General features: G+C 35.0%; 1 protein-coding gene across 5 annotated transcripts in view; it reads right to left on the bottom strand.

The window, feature by feature from the left end:
• Window positions 1-2424: 2424 nt before the first annotated feature.
• The window catches only part of SNTG1 (syntrophin gamma 1), a 370446-nt gene continuing 355247 nt past the window's right edge, over window positions 2425-17623 (bottom strand). For all 5 annotated transcript variants that reach the window (XM_074819579.1, XM_074819587.1, XM_074819554.1 and 2 more), the window contains 2 exons: window positions 16959-17069; window positions 2425-8769 (listed from right to left, as the gene is read on the bottom strand). In XM_074819579.1, the coding sequence (XP_074675680.1) occupies window positions 8611-8769; window positions 16959-17069 (270 nt within the window). In that variant the 3' untranslated portion in view covers window positions 2425-8610. The remainder of the gene's footprint in view (window positions 8770-16958; window positions 17070-17623) is intronic.

Genomic DNA, 17623 nt, shown 5'->3' on the forward strand with positions numbered 1-17623 from the left:
GATGTGCCCCATGCTTAGACATTTCCTTGACAACACTGAAATTTCCCTAGAGAAGATGAAGTGATTATCCCTTACAGATCAGTGCCTAAAGTGTCTAATACTGCAGTTACTCTACTGCCACAAATGCATTCACAAAGTGAATGCAAATAAAGCAAAAGAAGGCAACTGTCCCTAATACGCTGGTAACATTTTTATAAATGTGCTATAATTTGTTTGAAGGGAGAATACAGACTGGATTCCTCTGTGCTCAGTCATTTAAGATTTTCCTTATATCTTAGTTTCTTTGCTGAACTCAGTAACAGATCTACCTAAAGGAATAGCTTTGAAGGGTTGAGGTGGTAAAAATGCTGTACACAACATCCAACTTTGCACATGTTGGATTCCTCAAAAGACCAGCAGAGGAAGGAGACACTGCTGCCAGGGGAAGGAGCAGAGGGAGAAGGAATGCTGCTGGAGGTCTGGAAGGGGGCTGGCTGTTCCTCCCAAGAGCAATAACAGCTCCTACCAGGACATCCAGATCTGTGATTTGCCTTCTTGTCTAGTCCTTTCTTTTCCTGTGACCAAATTAAACCTCCCTACCCCAGCATTTTTATACTAATAAAATTTTGTGCATAGTCTTAAGGAGTCCTGAGCCAGGTCTGGTAGCAATGATCTGTGCCATACATGGCAAAGAAGAAAAGAGCTGGGAAGAAATTCTGCTCTTTTCAAGAAGTTTTCAAGAGTTTCAAGAAAAGTGTGCATGCAAAGTACATAAAGCACATAGCCAATAAATCCACTGTATAGTAAATCCCTCTCTTCACTTTTCTGAACTATCGCATAGCGATATTAACTATAGCACTACGGAAAATATTTTTTTTTCCTGATAAGGAAATTAAAGGATATAGTTTTCTATTTGTAAAGGGAATTGTGTCTGAAGAATACTTAAAAAAATGCTGCTACTTCATAGGCAAATGTAAGAATAGCTAGTGTCAAAATACAAAAAAAGGAATACTACAGAACTGTACAACTTAATCATTTATAAGTTGTGAATATTGTACTGTGCTAACTTTTATTGACCAATTGCACAGGTAAATAGATCACAATTTATTTTAAATGTTGCAAGAATAAATTGTTGTAGAGCTGGAAGAACAAGTATGTTAGCTGTGGAACATAAGTACCATGTATTTAAAGAAACTCATTCAAGGACTGTATCTTAAGAAACTTTGATTACAAGAATTTTCATTTGAGGTCAAAATCTGTGGGGAAGATGTAAAAACAATTAGATTAAAAACTATAATTCAGAATTTCAGTTCTATGTGAGTTCATGCTCCTAATATAAAATGTAGTTCCTATTTAAAGTGCAAATGGAAATAGTAGCTATAACAGGATTCCTGCACATTTGGAGAATACTTACTTCCAAGATTTTCCTAACTTTGTAATATTCTATGGTTCTCTTCACCTCTTTTTTTAAAAGACCTCTCTCCTCTTTTTTTTTTTTTTTTTTTTTTGCCCCTGGCCTTTCACTAAAATGTGGTCTAAAACCAAACCTGAGACACAGGAAGCTAACAAGTGATGTGACAGAATCACATGAATCACATCTGGGAACGAGGACTGAGGATTTCTTCAGAACAAATTGTTCACCACACTTGTAATTACAACAAATGTCATACTTTTTTCCTTCTCTTCAAGAAGATGAAAGGGCTGGGGCCAGAAAGGGAGATTTCCTTGAGTACAGAACTGAGGAATTCAACCCCACCCTGAGGTCCAAGAAAGCCCTGGTGACTGATTGTGGAGGGAGTGGGAGAGAAAGGTGATAGCAGCACTGTCACGAGGGAGCTTACCTGGCTTCTCCACACTGGAAGCACAAGGAAGACACCAAAAATGAGCCTGCGAAATGTGCACTGCAGAACTAAAATTGTTGAAAACGTACAATGGTGCCTAAATAAAAGTAGGGGCTCCCCTTCTTCCAGCATCTCTTCCCTCAGTCAGGGAAAAAAACAAAATCGAACTCATTAAAGTTGGTTATGTTCTAGTAGTTGCAGCACCAGTTGAAAATTCTCTACTTGCAAAAATATAACAAAAAATACCTTCAAGCACTGAAATATCAGGCCCAAATTCATTATAATCAACACTAGGCAATTAAATGTCAGTGGTAAAACAATCTCATGGTTCTGTGGTAAAACGATCTGGTTGTGTGTGAGCTTCATAGCCAGAGGAGAGGCAGATATTTCAGAAATCCTAGTCAGACTTTAAGTGGGTGACATGCCTTGTGGAAATGATCATGTACAAGTAAGGAATTGTTATTATTTCTATTAAATAAACAGTTGAACATGGCATTGGGAAATAACTTTACCACCCCAGGTTCTTCAAGTATTTTCTTGATCTCTCAGACTTGACTTTCAATGATATAAAACTCATACACTGTATGACTGAATGCAAAAGATTAGTTAAAAAAGTATTTATTTACTATTTTTTTCTGTTATGTTCCATTACAAAAAGAAGCAAAACAAAACGTAACAAAAACAAAACAGAAGATAGCATTTTATTAGTGGTACATTAATGAGCTTAAACAACTAGGTGACTTATGTTTGTCACAAATACATATTACAAACAATCACAAAACCATAACTAAAAATGAAATAAATAATTTGAATAGTTTTTCTTAAATTTTTAATATTTATAAAATATATAGCACTTTCTATTACATTTTTTCAGTCATTTTTATCCATAACAAATTAAAACTTATAACATATATTGCAAATATGCTAAAGGGATAAGAATAATTAAAAAATCAAAGTTCCTGGAGGTATGAAATAGTAAATCAGTTGATGTTTATCAATTTATTATTGTATATCCAGATTGTGCATATCCTGCAAAAATAGCCATTTCTTCAACTAATATACATATTTTTCTTTATAGTATTATAAGATTAAGTTTTTAAATGTAAAGCTTCATGGATTTATGCTTCTGCTTTATAGTTGTACTTAATATGTAACTTTCATTAATATATACTGAATATCTTCCGTTAGTATATACTAATATATAGACACACACACACATACACACACACACTATGCATTATATATTAGTATATACTGAATAATAAAAGAATTTCTATAATATATAGTTGGGATTCTTGCGGAGAAAGTTGTTGAAAGTGGAAGGCATGTATACCATAGTGAAAACTGACTAGGTTATGTAAATGAAAGCATTTAGTTTTACATTGTTCAATGTGTTTTAATAGATTATGTAATGTACTGTAATAATATACAGTATCCAAACAAAAATTTCTTTTTATTCCAGTATTCCTACACTTTTCTCTATGATTCCAACAGAATATGAACAACTACCTCTTCTAAACTTCCTGAAAATGGAGCCAAGCATGTAGAAATGTGTTGACATTACAGACTTTATTCCAGGAAAATACTACAATTCCACTTAAGAACCCTCCAAGTCAGGAAAGCACTTAAGCTCAGATATGACTTTATTTGCTTTAACCTGAATGTTAATCACACACGCAAGCACTCTTAGTGATACAGGGATGTCCTTGCTATAATCCTTAGTACTGTCCCCCGACTGTATAAGAGGTTTAGAGGCTCTGTTATGTAGCTGAGAGTACAGTTTTGCCATCTGTCTGAGCAAAGGGGGTTAGGAAACAGGGAAGTGTGCTTGGGGACCTCAGAGCAAATATTCAGGTGTGCATTTGTGGTAGACAGGGAGAAAGGAGCAGCAGGGAGAGGGCTGACCAGACCAGAGTAGTCTGCTTGAGTCAATACTGTCCTGGTGTGGAGAGGGAAAAAGGTGATGCAGGATAACCTGCCCTGGGTACCCATCAGCCTTCTTCAGCTTCATTCTGCCCCTTGTCACAGCACATCATCCCCTTTCAGGCACTAAGCTCTGGAGGGCTACACTGTGAAGTTCAGCTCTCTAGGGTCCTTCAAGCACCCACAGTGTATGAGCAGCAGCTGCTGCAGAGACAGAAACGGGTGGTACCAGGACCTGGCAGCCTCGCTGTTAGCAGCTCAGGGTATTTTTTCCTCTGGACTCCTTTCAGTGGGGCCTCACGGTCTGAAAGACTGTCAGGACCTGGAACTCATATAGGTGTGATGCTCAATTTAGTTTCATCCTAAAAATATGTGCTTAAAGACTGCTCTGCGATATGAAGAATAGCACAGTGAGTGACAGCAGGCAGGAGCCTGGCTTCAGAAGCACATTCCTGACAAAATGGAAACACTAACGTAGAAGCACCTCTAGCTCCTTGGAGTCACACACATGCATGCACTTTCATAGATCCTAAGCTATGTTCCTGCCTTGTATTTCCCTTTTGAGAGCCTCAAGCCCTACCTTAGGCAGCTAAGACAGGTACTTAAATTTTGGGAGCTTAAGTGAGAGTCCTATGTTGCCCATCATGCAGAACTGGTCAGAGGTGCGAGTCCAAAGTACAGACTCATAATTGCCCAAGGTTGAACATTTTAAAATTACCTTAAATTTTTTTTGATGCTACACTTTTTCAGAGACTAGACCCTGTAAGGAAATGGAAAGTGCGATAGAAGGAGTAGTGTTTAATATTAATAAAATTACATTTTCCAAAAGGTTTCTTAGAATTGTCATACCAGAATGAAAACTGGTCTTTCTTTTTGGCATAGGGAATACTCAAGTGTACTTAGACAATACGTAGCAAACCTGCTGAATTTCTAAGGGCAGCAACTGTACATTCACAAGATCTTCAGTCTTTTTATTATTTTGTTTGATATAAGAAACACCTTAAGGCATTGAATAAACCAAATCACATTTAAAGTAATAGGCTGCAGTATCGGCAACTACCTACTCTTACTTAACTGTCCACTTTGAGGTGTTCTGATAAAGTCTACGTGCACAAAGTAAAGAAATATATTTTCATGGAATCAAGGCCTAATTTCAAAAATAGTATTTTTCATCTCCAAGCATATTGATACTGCATATTTTTGGTTTGCATTCTTATGAATTCTAGTTTGAATAGACAAACCTTCAAACAACTGGTTTTAAAAAATAACCCACTTACAACTAGTTTGTCTCCACAAACTCCTTGTTGCACTTCATTAACAAAATAAAATGGCCAACATTTACAAATATAGTGATTTTATTTCAAAGGCGCCCTCATGTTACTGGAAAGCTCTTTTGAAAGTCTGGAACTGTATTTTTAAACAGATGTAGGAAATGAAATGTATTCATTCACTGATGAAATCCAGAATAACATATTGAAATCAGTAACATTTTCATAATAAAATTAAGCTAACACCTAGCATATGGTTAGTTCTGTGAAGGTCAGATCATCTAAAATTTCCATTATAAAGCAAAGCAAATCAAACCAAATATATTTAGTTAAGTGTACATATTTTTGATATACTATATAACATCACTTCAATAGGCACAGTACTATAAAGAATTTTTTTAATTAAACTTATTTAAGAATATCATGACAAAGAGAACAAATCACATTTTATGGTATGGTTTGGTTGGTTGGTTTGTTTTTTTGTAAAAATATTTGCTTTCACTTGCATACAAATTTTTATCAAAAGCTGATAGCTTGCTTTAATTGTGTTTTTTCACTGTCAATGGGCTGTGTTGACTTGTTTTCATTATATGGTACACGTGAAATGAGAGGCTGCAACATAAAGTCTGGGTTTTGGCATATGCATATGAAGTTCACTATGCTTTAAATGAGAATCTCCTGCAGGTGTTTAAATGAAAAATATAGCCAATTAATATGCTTGTAAATTATATTTTGCTATTTCAGGATTAGTTATAACACAGAGTTTAAAATTTTCCCTCTTTGGTTCAAGACTGAATTTCCAACCAACTTGCTCTAACAGGGCAGAGTGACCTCTGAATGTTCTGTGAGGTCAGTGCACAAACCCCTGCTGCATTTACAAGTACCAGTGCTGACCTGCAGTCAAGGCTATGGCATTTTATATTCTCACAATATCACTTTTATCTTGCTGAAAATAAAAGTATTGATTAAGCCCCACCAGTTTAGCTCTTTGAAAGGCAGGGTTTTAGAAGAACAAAAAAAAATCAATTTACAGGCTAATGTTTGTTTCTTAAACATTGCATATTTAATGCCCAGTTACAAAAGTCTCATTTTTGGGGGGCCTTAATCTACAGCAATTTGCAATGACATAATTTCACATTAAACACATTAAACAACGTCCTTTAAACAACTCTCAGTTTCAGAGGTACAATTGTGCACATAACATGAACAGTTGAAGGAAAAACATTCAACTGGCAGCTGATTAGTTTTAGATTCTGTTATTACCACCAGAGCATTTACTGAGGTGTTAGCACATGCCAACACTGTGATAGCTGAATGCCACAGCAATGCACTAAAAGGAAGGAGATGATTCGGGAGCGCAGAGGAGGAGAACTGTCATAAACAGATATAGGGCTTCTGTTTTCAGCATTGTCAGTGCTCTGTCAAAATTTGTGTTTCCAGTATATGCTTTCTTGACAAGGACAGTGCATGAGTTACCATCATTAAACCCCTTAGATTGTTGTAGCTTTGGATTCAAAATATCTCAGGAGCAAACTCGAGATCCCATGGATAGTCACAGTAGTTTTATGTGTCTTCAGAGACCAGGATGTGACCCTCTTATTTAGGAACAATTCATATAAAACCCCACACAATTATGACTATGAAAATGTTGGATTTTGATGACACTTAAAGCATTTAATAGCTGGATTATGATATAATTTCATTGTATTTAGCTTGGAAAATAAATGTGTAACCCTTGGAGATGTACTAAGAAGTAAGCATGAACTGAAAGTCATTTGAAAGTGATAAAAGAGTCCCCAGAAAATATATTTTCAGATTATTTGGAACTAGTATCAAGTGAGATAAGCTATACTTCAAGGCAAGGATACTCTCACACACATAAATCCAGACACTTCTAATGCAAAGCAGAAAAACAGTGACATGATGTGCCCCTACAGTTCATTCATCTTTTGCCTCTGCATTGCATTTTGTATTGTTCCTATTGCAAAAAAGCTTTCCTCTGGCTTCACTTTTCAAGTTTTAATTATCTTAATATGTAGAAAAGGATGTGACAGAACTGGTCTTTCTGTTAAACAAGGCAGATAGTGTCCATAAACCTTACATGCTATGTGCTTTTATAACAAGTCTAAGTGGGGGGAAAAAAAAAAAAAAAAAAAGGAAGTCTTTTTTTCAATATAATAAACAGAAACCCCACAAAGTACTATTTACAATGTTATGCATACACTGTACCTGCACTAGCTGTTCTTCCTACAGTGTTTTAGGTTCTCTTATCCTGTTTGGCAAAAAAAATCCCTCATTTTTTCTGTTTTTTAAGGTACATACCACACATGCTCCCACCATTTTTCAATCTTCACTGATGTGTGTAATAGCACAAAATTAAATTATTTTGCAAAATTATATTTAAAGTTATTAATTTTAAATTTACAACTCAGATTTCATCCTTAAGTGATACTCTGGAACTAGTATGAGGTCCAGAGTGATGTAATAGTCTTAACATACAAATATGCATTTTGTCAGCTATTCTTTACAGGTTGTTTAATTTATTCCTGTCTTTTACTAACAATATAAAAAAAGGATTAATAAGAATTCAAAGGGTGGACTCACTTTTTAATCATAATGTAGAATGTCTATTTTGTTGAGAGCCTGAGTGGAACAGAGGTTCTACTTATGATGTGAAATCAAGGTTAAATATGGAAGCAATGTATTAGGTGGATTGTATCTGAAACAAATTCAACAGCTGAGTCTTGTGAACAAAGACTATTAGATTTACAGAATTTAATTCTTGAAAAATAAAAGGGAGGAGGTAAATAGCAGACAGGATATTTTATGTACTTGCACTTAATTTGTAATTTAAATTCATATCACATTATTTTTACTTGAAGAAGAGGGACTTACTCATGGAAAGGTGTTTTACTTTTTGTGGCTTGGTTTTGGATTTTTTTTGGCCTATTAGTCCAATATGGCTCTATCTTTGTTGTTGTTATTGTTAGACTAGAAGAACAAAATAGAAAAAGTAGCATGATTCCATGTATGGACAAAAGTATGGATTTACAACACTGCTTAAAGTGCTTTCTTATTTGAGGAGATACTTTTACACAAATGCCTTTTCATGCTTATCTCCTTGTCACCATGTACTATATGCTTGTTGCTTGCTCTTATGTCATTTATAATATAATGATAGGGTATTAAGTTCATACTCAGGGATTAGTATATTGTCATAAAAACCATCTGAAAACAGAATGACAATTCTATTTGTGTATTATTACAGCAATTCGAAAATTTTATTAAATACTGAAGTGCTTCATTTCGTCATTTATTCCTTTGCTTCCAGTGTTGCTTAAAGCACTATGTAAGTACAAATAGATCATACTAAAAGCATATCCATCCTATTCTGGGGTTTTGACTAGGATTATTTACTGATGTCTTGCAGAACAGAGATGAATTTATGATCCCATGTGACCATTTATCTGCTGATGCTGCAAGATGTCTTGCCTCCAGGACTGGTTTCCGCGTACATGGTTCACCAAAGGTCTACATCTTATGAATATTTATACATTGTTATGTCTTGTTGTTAAGTGGCAGTGCTGTAATGTGAGATGTCAAGTAGTATACTTTAATTTGCCAGTACCAGAAGTTGTGGGAGCAGCAGAAGATGTGGCTTGACTGCCTACATACAAAGGGTCCAAACAAGCCACTTTGGCTGCAAAGAATGAGTGGATACAGTGAAGGACTGCAAACAGGTTGGAGAACTCCAGCTCCTGGAAGTGAAAACAGAAAGATTAAACATTAAACAAGAGAACACCTCACAAACATATACCCAGGAAAGAACCACTATTCAAATAGCAATAAATTTAATAGTTTGATGTAATTCTGCTAATGTGCCTGGCAATTCTCCATTATAGGGGCTTAGACACTGAGCTATCCCCATTCAGTAAATAATTGTTTGGAAGATAAGATGGAAAAATTTCTGAGTTAAGTGCCTCCACAGAAATACGTGATCCTACCATCTAAAAGGAAAAGAAAGTGCCACTATAGAATTTTTTTTTTTCCCCTCGGGTTTGTGCAAATCCATCACTTTTTCAGGTTAATTTATATAGAAATTGAATGACTGCACCACAACAGTGTACACATCTCTGGACTCCTGCTGTATACCCAACGTACCCACAAAAATCAAAAGTGCTACTGTCACACAGTGATATTCTGGATCTGTTTTCACTGAGGGTTACTGTCATTGGACCGAAAAAAGGAACAGACTCCATGTTTTAAACTTAGCAATATTAGACAAAGTCCTTTTTCTACTTTAATTTACATTTCTTTATAGCTCCTCAGCATGTGACTAGACAAGGTGGGACTCTTTTAGACACCCTTACGGGGGAAATAAATAAAACTTAGATATTTTTATATATATAAATCTTCTCTTTTGTGTCTAATTAACTTTATCTGATCTTTTTTAGGTTATCTGCATTATGTGTTTTTAGAGTTGGCATTTAATCAGTAAATATCTGTTGTATTTGAAAGCAAATATTGAGGTCTTTGGATACATATAAGTGTAGGGATGGTGGTGCAGAGTTGCCATCTTTCTGTTTTGATTCACTGCCTATACAGATTTCTTCACTGTAATATCAAGCCAGTAATAGATAGCTGTGGCATATTCTATTCGTCTTTCTGTCCAGCACTGGTATTTCCAGGCTATGTAGTGTCGAGGTTTTGCTTTTTTGTTTAGAAGAATATTGATAATGTTGTGAATTCAGTAAATACGGCTAAATCTCTCAAAATTACATTAACCTGCAATTTTCTGCCTTTTGATATTTCCTGGAAGATATTGCTTCACATAATTCATGGATACATTCACAGATCTGTCAAGTGCGAGGGGAAAAACTGCCTGAAAGCAGACAGCTGCATGTGCAGTGTCCAGTGATGTACTGGAGTGGAGCTTTGTTCAGCTCTCCTACAACCTGAGCAGATGTCCTTCAGACATGCTCAGAAATGAATTTATAACATCCCATGAGCTTCTTTAAACTCCTCTAACCACCAATTCTCAATAAAGAAGATAAAGTTTATGCCAAGTTTCACAAACCTGCCATCTGTGTCCATTTAAAAAAATCTGTTTAGAGACATTCTCATTTTTAAAGACTGGGAGAAAGGCAATTTTATCACTATGCCAAAGGTCTTTTTCCTCCCTCAAATTTCAAAAAAAAGAAAATTTATCATAGATAGAAAAACAATGGAAGCTATTATGAAGCTATTTCAGAATAAGAACTATCAGTCATTCAAATTAAGTTACTTTTCAGTTAACTCCTTTTTACAAGTATAATATTATTTATCCTTCTGGTACTATAAAAATAAAACTGAAGTGTAAGATGAGAGAATATGAATTTAGTGGAAGAGTGAAATATTTGTAATATAATTCCCATGTGTTATCTGTAGAAAGACTACATTTCCCCCTATGTCTCAACCGAATAAGCCTATTAAAACAAATATTACAGTTTGAGAATTGTTCAAGTCAATTAGGTAACCCTACTGGCTGAAAGTTCTTACTATCGTAATTACAGCTACCAGACACTGAATTTTCACAGTGTATTAGTACAATTATTACCAACAGTTATCACAGGTGTTTCTGTAACCTTTCAGAAAGAAAACCTGAATTGAAAGAACAGAGATGAAAAGAGAAAACAGAAAGAGAGTGCCCCCAGATGAAAAAAACCCAACTCTTATTGCATTATATTAATGATGCAAGTACATAAGCAATACATCTACGAAACCAAGCAATTGTAAGTTTGTAAGTATTCATTATATGGTTAGAAAAAATATTTTCCTTCATCCATATATAAATTGCTAATATGAGAATATGCTTGTTCTTTCATCAAATGTGATGTTACATGGTCTCTTTATATTAGCATAGAATCTGACCTAAAATAGATATTAAACAGTCAATCCATGTGCAGGACATGGGGAAACTAAAAATTGAATCACACAAGCCTACACAGGTCAGAAATCTGAACTCAGACTGCAGTCACTGCAATTGAGCAATCACTGTAAAAATCCTAAGGACGTATACTTAAAACCGATTTAAAGATGATATTCTAAATTTGAAGTGCACTGTGATACTCACAAAAACCACTCAAGGCTAAGAAAAAGGATTAATTTAAAATTATATTTTGGAGAATATACTTGAAATGAGCAGAAATATCATTCTGGAAAATGGTGCAAGCATCCATCAAGACACCTTGCAACACTTGAAAGTGACCATTCTGTTCACATTACAAGAGCAGTAACTCAGTCTATTTGTCTTATTTTAATTATATTTCTATACACGATAATTTCAAGTACAAATTAATTGGCATTAATTATTATTACGGTAATATTAATGAATTAATAAGTATTAATGCTAAATCCTTGAAGTTACACTTCTTTCTTTGCTGATACCATATTTCCACCCTCTTCTTTTCTCCTTATTCAAATAGCCAAAGACAATTGACTGAATCTTTATCTTGATGTGCTGATTTTTATATTCACTTTGGTTTTGTAACACTCAGTTTAGGGGTTCAGCTAGCGTGTGAACAAAAGCTAAGTAATGCAGCACAGCTGTGTGACCTTGCCTGAGTTTTTCTGACAAAACTGTTGAGCTGTAGAAAAAGCCCTGCAAGTTGAGAAAGGTGAAAGCACAGACCAAAGTGTAGTTTCTGAGTTATCCATATGTTTCACAAGGCACAGAAACTCTCAGTTAACAGAAATTACTAAGTGGTGCATTTACTTACAAAATTCAAATGGAAATTGCATATAATAAGAAAAACAGTGCTCATGCTGATTTTTATATACATTGCATATTCCTATGTTTGGGAGCATGCATATATATATATCGAAATAGGATCTCTCATAGATTTAAGATAATTTTCATTTTTGTCAGAAAAATAAAAAGCAGCTTCTATTGCAGTGGTCCAATACTTAGCTAGGTAAAATTGAAGAGCACAGCACTCTGAGTTTATTACAGTCCTGAGATTGTGTTAGCCTCTGGAAGCTGCTGTGATACTGGAGAGACACTAATGGATCATTAAACTATAGCTAAACAAATAGGCAAATAGATAGGAAGGTGCCTAAGTGAATCTCTGTGTCTTATAGACAAGGAGAAAGCTTTGTCCTTCTGTGCTTGGTTTTTTTTCAACCCAACTCCATCAGCTCAGTAAGAATGAGGGAGAGGGACATGTAGGCTCCACGTTCTGCCAAGACGACAGCTCTATTTTCTAGCTCTCAGTCAGAAAAATTCTGTCTGACTGTGCAAACTCGTGCAATATCTCCTGCTGAGTGACAGCTGGGAAATAACCTACAGATTGGAATGTCTAAGGGGTATCGGTGATTAATGTTGCCCCTAAGTGGTTTTCTTCTCAGAAACCACTTAGATCTTTCATTAGAAACCTTCAGTGTTAGACGTTTGCATCCAGGCACCCTGCCATGGACCCACTGGTGTGACCTATGGTAATTACTGTTCAGATTTTTTAGACTGGAATTGCTTAAATCTATGAGGAAACACTTCTTTTATACTACACTCTATACCTTTATAGTAACATAATATTAGTTACAGAAAAGCCAAACAAAGGTATCAGTACAAAGTGTCTACAGAAAAGAAAGGCAGTATTTTAACAATATCCGAGAGAATAATGGAAATGTATAAATATCTTAAATTATTTTCAAGCTGAAAAGAAGTATACCTGGTTAAACTGTAACTAAATCCATAGCACATATTGTGTGTCTCAAAGCATGCCATTTTGAATTTTATTAAGTCAGGCATGTAGCACACTGTAAAAAATTTTGACAGCATTATAAAAATATTAGTTATTCACTGTCAGTGAAGGACTTTCTATCACTTAGGAATATAAACTCTGGTGGCAAGTGTGTTTCTTAAAAAAAAAAAAAAATGCCCTGACTGATGAATGGATGTTGTTCTGCATTTTTTCTCAAAAGGTTCTTTTCTTAGATTCTTATAATACTAACAGTGATATCTCTGTAAGTTCCATCACAATACAGAGGAGATGCTGGACAATTATGAAGACTGTATGGCTAAAATTTAAAATGCTGATGCATAATTATTTTTTTCCAAGCAATTCCATCTAGAAGTCTGAATGTATTTCTAGAGTAATAATAAATTTATCCAAATTTTGGAACAAAAATCAATAGCTAAGCACTCTGACACTCTTAATTCTCTAGAGAATGAATAAGTGTTTTAAAGCTAAAGGATATTACTGCAGAAATACAGCATGTTATAATTACACACATCTGGGATAGCATGAGATACACAAAATGTGCAGCATGGTAAATGAAGGAAGACAGGAAGCATTTGGTTTTTGATAACTCATATTTTCACAGGAAGGAATAATATAGAATCATAGAATCATTTAGGCTGGAAAAGACCTTTAAGACCATCGAGTCCAACTGTAAACCTAACACTGCCAAGTTCACCACTAAACCATGACCCTAAGTGCCATACTTTTAAGTAACTCCAGGGATGGTGGTTCAACCACTCCCCTGGGCAGCCTGTTCCAATGCTTGACAACCCTTTTGGTGAAGAAATTTTTGCTAATATCTAATTCAAACCTCCCCTAGCACAACTTGAGGCCATTTCCTCTCATCCCATCGTTTGTTACTTGGGAAAAGAGACCGAGACCCACCTCACTACAACCTCCTTTCAGGTAGTTGTAGAGAGAGATAACATCTCTCCTGAGTGTCCTTTTCTCCAGGCTAAACAACCCCAGTTCCCTCAGCTGCTCCTCATAAGACATGTGCTCTAGACCCTTCACCAGTTTCGTTGTTCTTTTTTGGACATGTTCCAGCACCTCTATGTCTTTCTTGTAGTGAGGCGCCCAAAACTGAACACAGTATTTGACGTGTGGCCTCACTAGTGCTGAGTACAGGGGGACAATCACTTCCCTAGTCCTGCTGGCCACTCTATTTCTGATACAAGCCAGGATGCTATTGGCTTTCTTGGCCACCTGAGCACACTGCTGGCTCATAATCATTCAGCTGTCAACCATGACGAAAGCAATAATATTTAAAAAAAATAAACAACAAAAAACCCCCTATGGCCAGACCACCTCACATTTGCAGGGAGTAACTGAATTATAGTGCACTAAATACATTAACACATTCTGTCAGTGCCATAGCTGAAACTTGGAGATGGTGGAAAACAGACCTTAGAGACAAGAAAAGCAGGACTCTCAGATCAGGTATGTGTATGCCATAGCAGGTTCTGCATACAGTGTGTTAGTGTTGACAATGAAAGGTAAGAAAGCACTCTCAGTTCTAGTGACTCTCTTAAACTGTATTAATGTTACCTGCCATGACCTGCTTCCACATTACTGCTTAGGAAGGCAGAACTGAAGAGCCGTAATACGCTGGGGCAATGGCTCCTCAGATTTTTGGTTTTATTCTCAACTGTGAGCTCTCATTTCATTATATTCTGACTATTCCCCATGTAATATAAGTGGTAAAAAATATCTTTACGTAAATAAAATGTTATATTTCCCCTTACAACAGTGGGTCTTCAGGCCATCTGAAGCACAGAGTTGCATTTAACAGGTGATGATAGCTGTGGCCATGAATATTCATCACAACCTTTAACAGATGTTTTACAAAACTCCCATCATCTGATTCCAAATGAAGCCTGCATACAGTATGCATGAAACCTAGCATTATAAGCATTTCTGAAAATCTAACATTTCCTAATGACTTGAGAGTTCCCCAAATAGCTATACCTCTCACTCTGTAATGCTAAGTCCAAAAAATAGAGTCTAGATAGTTTCACCTCTTCTTATGCTGAATAGTGCTTTAAATCCATGAAAGGCTTAAAGGATACTGAAGGGGCCCACCCATAGAATTTTAAACTAACCAAAGTTGAAAAAATATGACTCAAGAATCTTCACATTCATTTTATAGCCACATTTATCTATATTTCTTAGATTAAGCAACATACTTCATATGTAAATAAATTGGAATGGATAGAAGTGCTCACTAAAAATGCCATAGCACCTTCCAAAGACAACATAATCCGACGTTTCTTGATCATGATGTAATTGGTATGATTTAATCACCAAGAAAAATGAATTAGAAGTAACAAATTCTTATTTCCAAGTTGATCATTGTGAAAGTTTAAATTTATAATAGAAAGAAGCAAGCAGAGAACATGATATCATATTAATAAGCATGCTGGAAAGTTTGTATAATATTCTGTCTTTGTAAGGTAGAAGGTAGAGTTTCTACCTTGATAAGAAGTAGAAAGATAAAATTTCCTAGAAATAAAGCTCTATTTAGTTTGAGTGGGAATAACAATAGGTACCATAAAGGTACCAGGATATCTCTAAGGTTTATAGTGATTTGCATAATGGATTTAATTTAAAACACAAAAACATTCTGATAAAAACTATTTTTCTTCATCAAAATGTAGATTTCGTACTCTGTTGGCTTGTTTTAAATTTAATTAAGTATTAAAAAGATATTATAGTTTTACTGAAAACAAAGAAACACTGACCCATTCTTGGATTCCTACAAAAATTCTTTAGTCCTAAAATCATGTGTTAATATAATGGCAACAGCAGACAGATATTAGAAATGTAATGATGAGTTTCACCCTTCAGCTGTACTTAGGAGCATGATAAAAGTTTCTAGTTATTTGCTTAAGAGAAAATGATCTTCATGACATTAGGTTAAGTTCTGTTTTCTTATTAGAGATGAAAAGAAATTATATACTATTAGAACAATTTCTGAAGGAAAGCAGACGAAAATATCTTTGAGACGTAGCAGAACATGAAGTTATTGAAAGTCACAGTCCACCACATTTCGTTGCTGTTAATTTAATGGGAGCTTTTACAGACCTTTATTGTATTGAGCACAACATTCAAAATCAAGTCAATAGCTGTTAGGTAGAAAATAATTAATGCCAAACATAAAGAGACATGCAGAAAGGAGAAAAAAGAGCTTCTTAATGCTGTTTGCATTTAAACGGCTGCTCCCGACACAACGCCTTTTTTCTTTACATACTTTATTATGCTGTGCATATTTAGCCCTTTTAGACAGCAATGTATTTAACCATTTCCTTTTTGCTCATGGAACTGTATCGTTATTACATTCATTCAGCAATTTTCTCTCTGACACAGTCAGGAAAACCGGTATAGTAAATGCTTCAGAAGCAAGGCTTGAAGATGGGCAGGAAAACAGTCTTTAGGTTTGCACAAAAATCAGGATTTTAGTCAAAAGGACCTTCGATTTAGACTCTAAGGTAGTTCCAGTTATTGAAGATCCTGGGAGATTACTTCTCCTCACACACACTGGGACAATAAATGCCCTATTCTCAAAAAACATAAATCAAAGTAAGCATAAATCTCTCAGGGTTACTGATTTCATAAATTAACTCTTGAATCAGAAGCACAACTGAAAATACATCTTTCCTGATTTTGAATTAGACACAGACAGAAAACTTCAGTCTTGTAAGAGAGTATGTGTTTTACCCACACTTTTTTGCTCTGAGAAATAAAAACAGATTTTAGACCTTTGCTGGGTTTTGTCCCAGGTTGACTTATTTTGCATCATTTTATCATGATATGAGTATAGGGTGAAAAGCAGGGCATTCAAACTCTCAGTCAACTTATCAAAATGATAAAGAGGAGAGTTGGCAAACATGTCTAAAACCATACATAGTGAGTCTTGGATTTTATTACTTTTTAATGTAATTACACTTTTCAAAAGACTTTAAACTAGCAAAAATCCAAGCAATTGATTCAGGGTTGTTTTGTTTTGTTTTTCTTGGAATTTCTTTGGTTTTCTTTGCATTCTTTGACTTCGTGTATTAATCTAATATTTCAAGTAATTTAGTTTAATTTACGCCTGTTACCCTAACGGCTTTGAAAACTGCTTTTAATGTACACTGTCTTTATAAAACAAACAATGTATTTTTTTTTACCTTCGCTTCAATTTGTTTAGTATCTTGGTTTTGGAACAAAAATTTGATTTTGCTCTTCCCATCATCTGAAGAACCTTTGAGCTGGGAAAACTTGTACCTCCAAAGTACAGCCTAGAGGAAAAAAAAAAAAAAGAAACATAAAAAAACATGCACAAGCAAGTCAGTGTAGTTATCATTGCAAATCATATTAGAAATAGTTGATTTCCTTCCAAGGGAATTTTTAACCCCTCCATGGTACATAATTAAATCAATTTATTGTTATGTGGTCTGATGTACTTTTGATCATATGGGTGTATTATACTTTGGCAGTGTCTGATTCAGATCAGTCAGACTACGTTTGTGAAATTTACTCTGAAATTCCTTTATCTATATTCAATCCTGATTAAACAAAAAAAAAAAGGAAGGGTTAGTAAATTCATTGTCATGCCAAAAAACAAAAAAAGATTTTTTTCCACTGATGATCTGTGGATCCCCCACTCCATCTGCAGTGATAACCTGTCAAATAAGTCCTCTCTTTCCACATTAAAAAATATAGTTGTATTAACATAAAGGGCTTATCAAATTAAAACCAAATATTTAATTTTAAATGACAAAATAATAAAAGGAAACTCTGTAATGAGAACTTATTTTGAGTTTACTTATGAGAGCTCTAATCAGGAATTTCA

The sequence above is a fragment of the Strix aluco genome, chromosome 1 (genome assembly GCF_031877795.1).
Source record: "Strix aluco isolate bStrAlu1 chromosome 1, bStrAlu1.hap1, whole genome shotgun sequence".
Taxonomy (NCBI): Eukaryota; Metazoa; Chordata; class Aves; order Strigiformes; family Strigidae; genus Strix; species Strix aluco.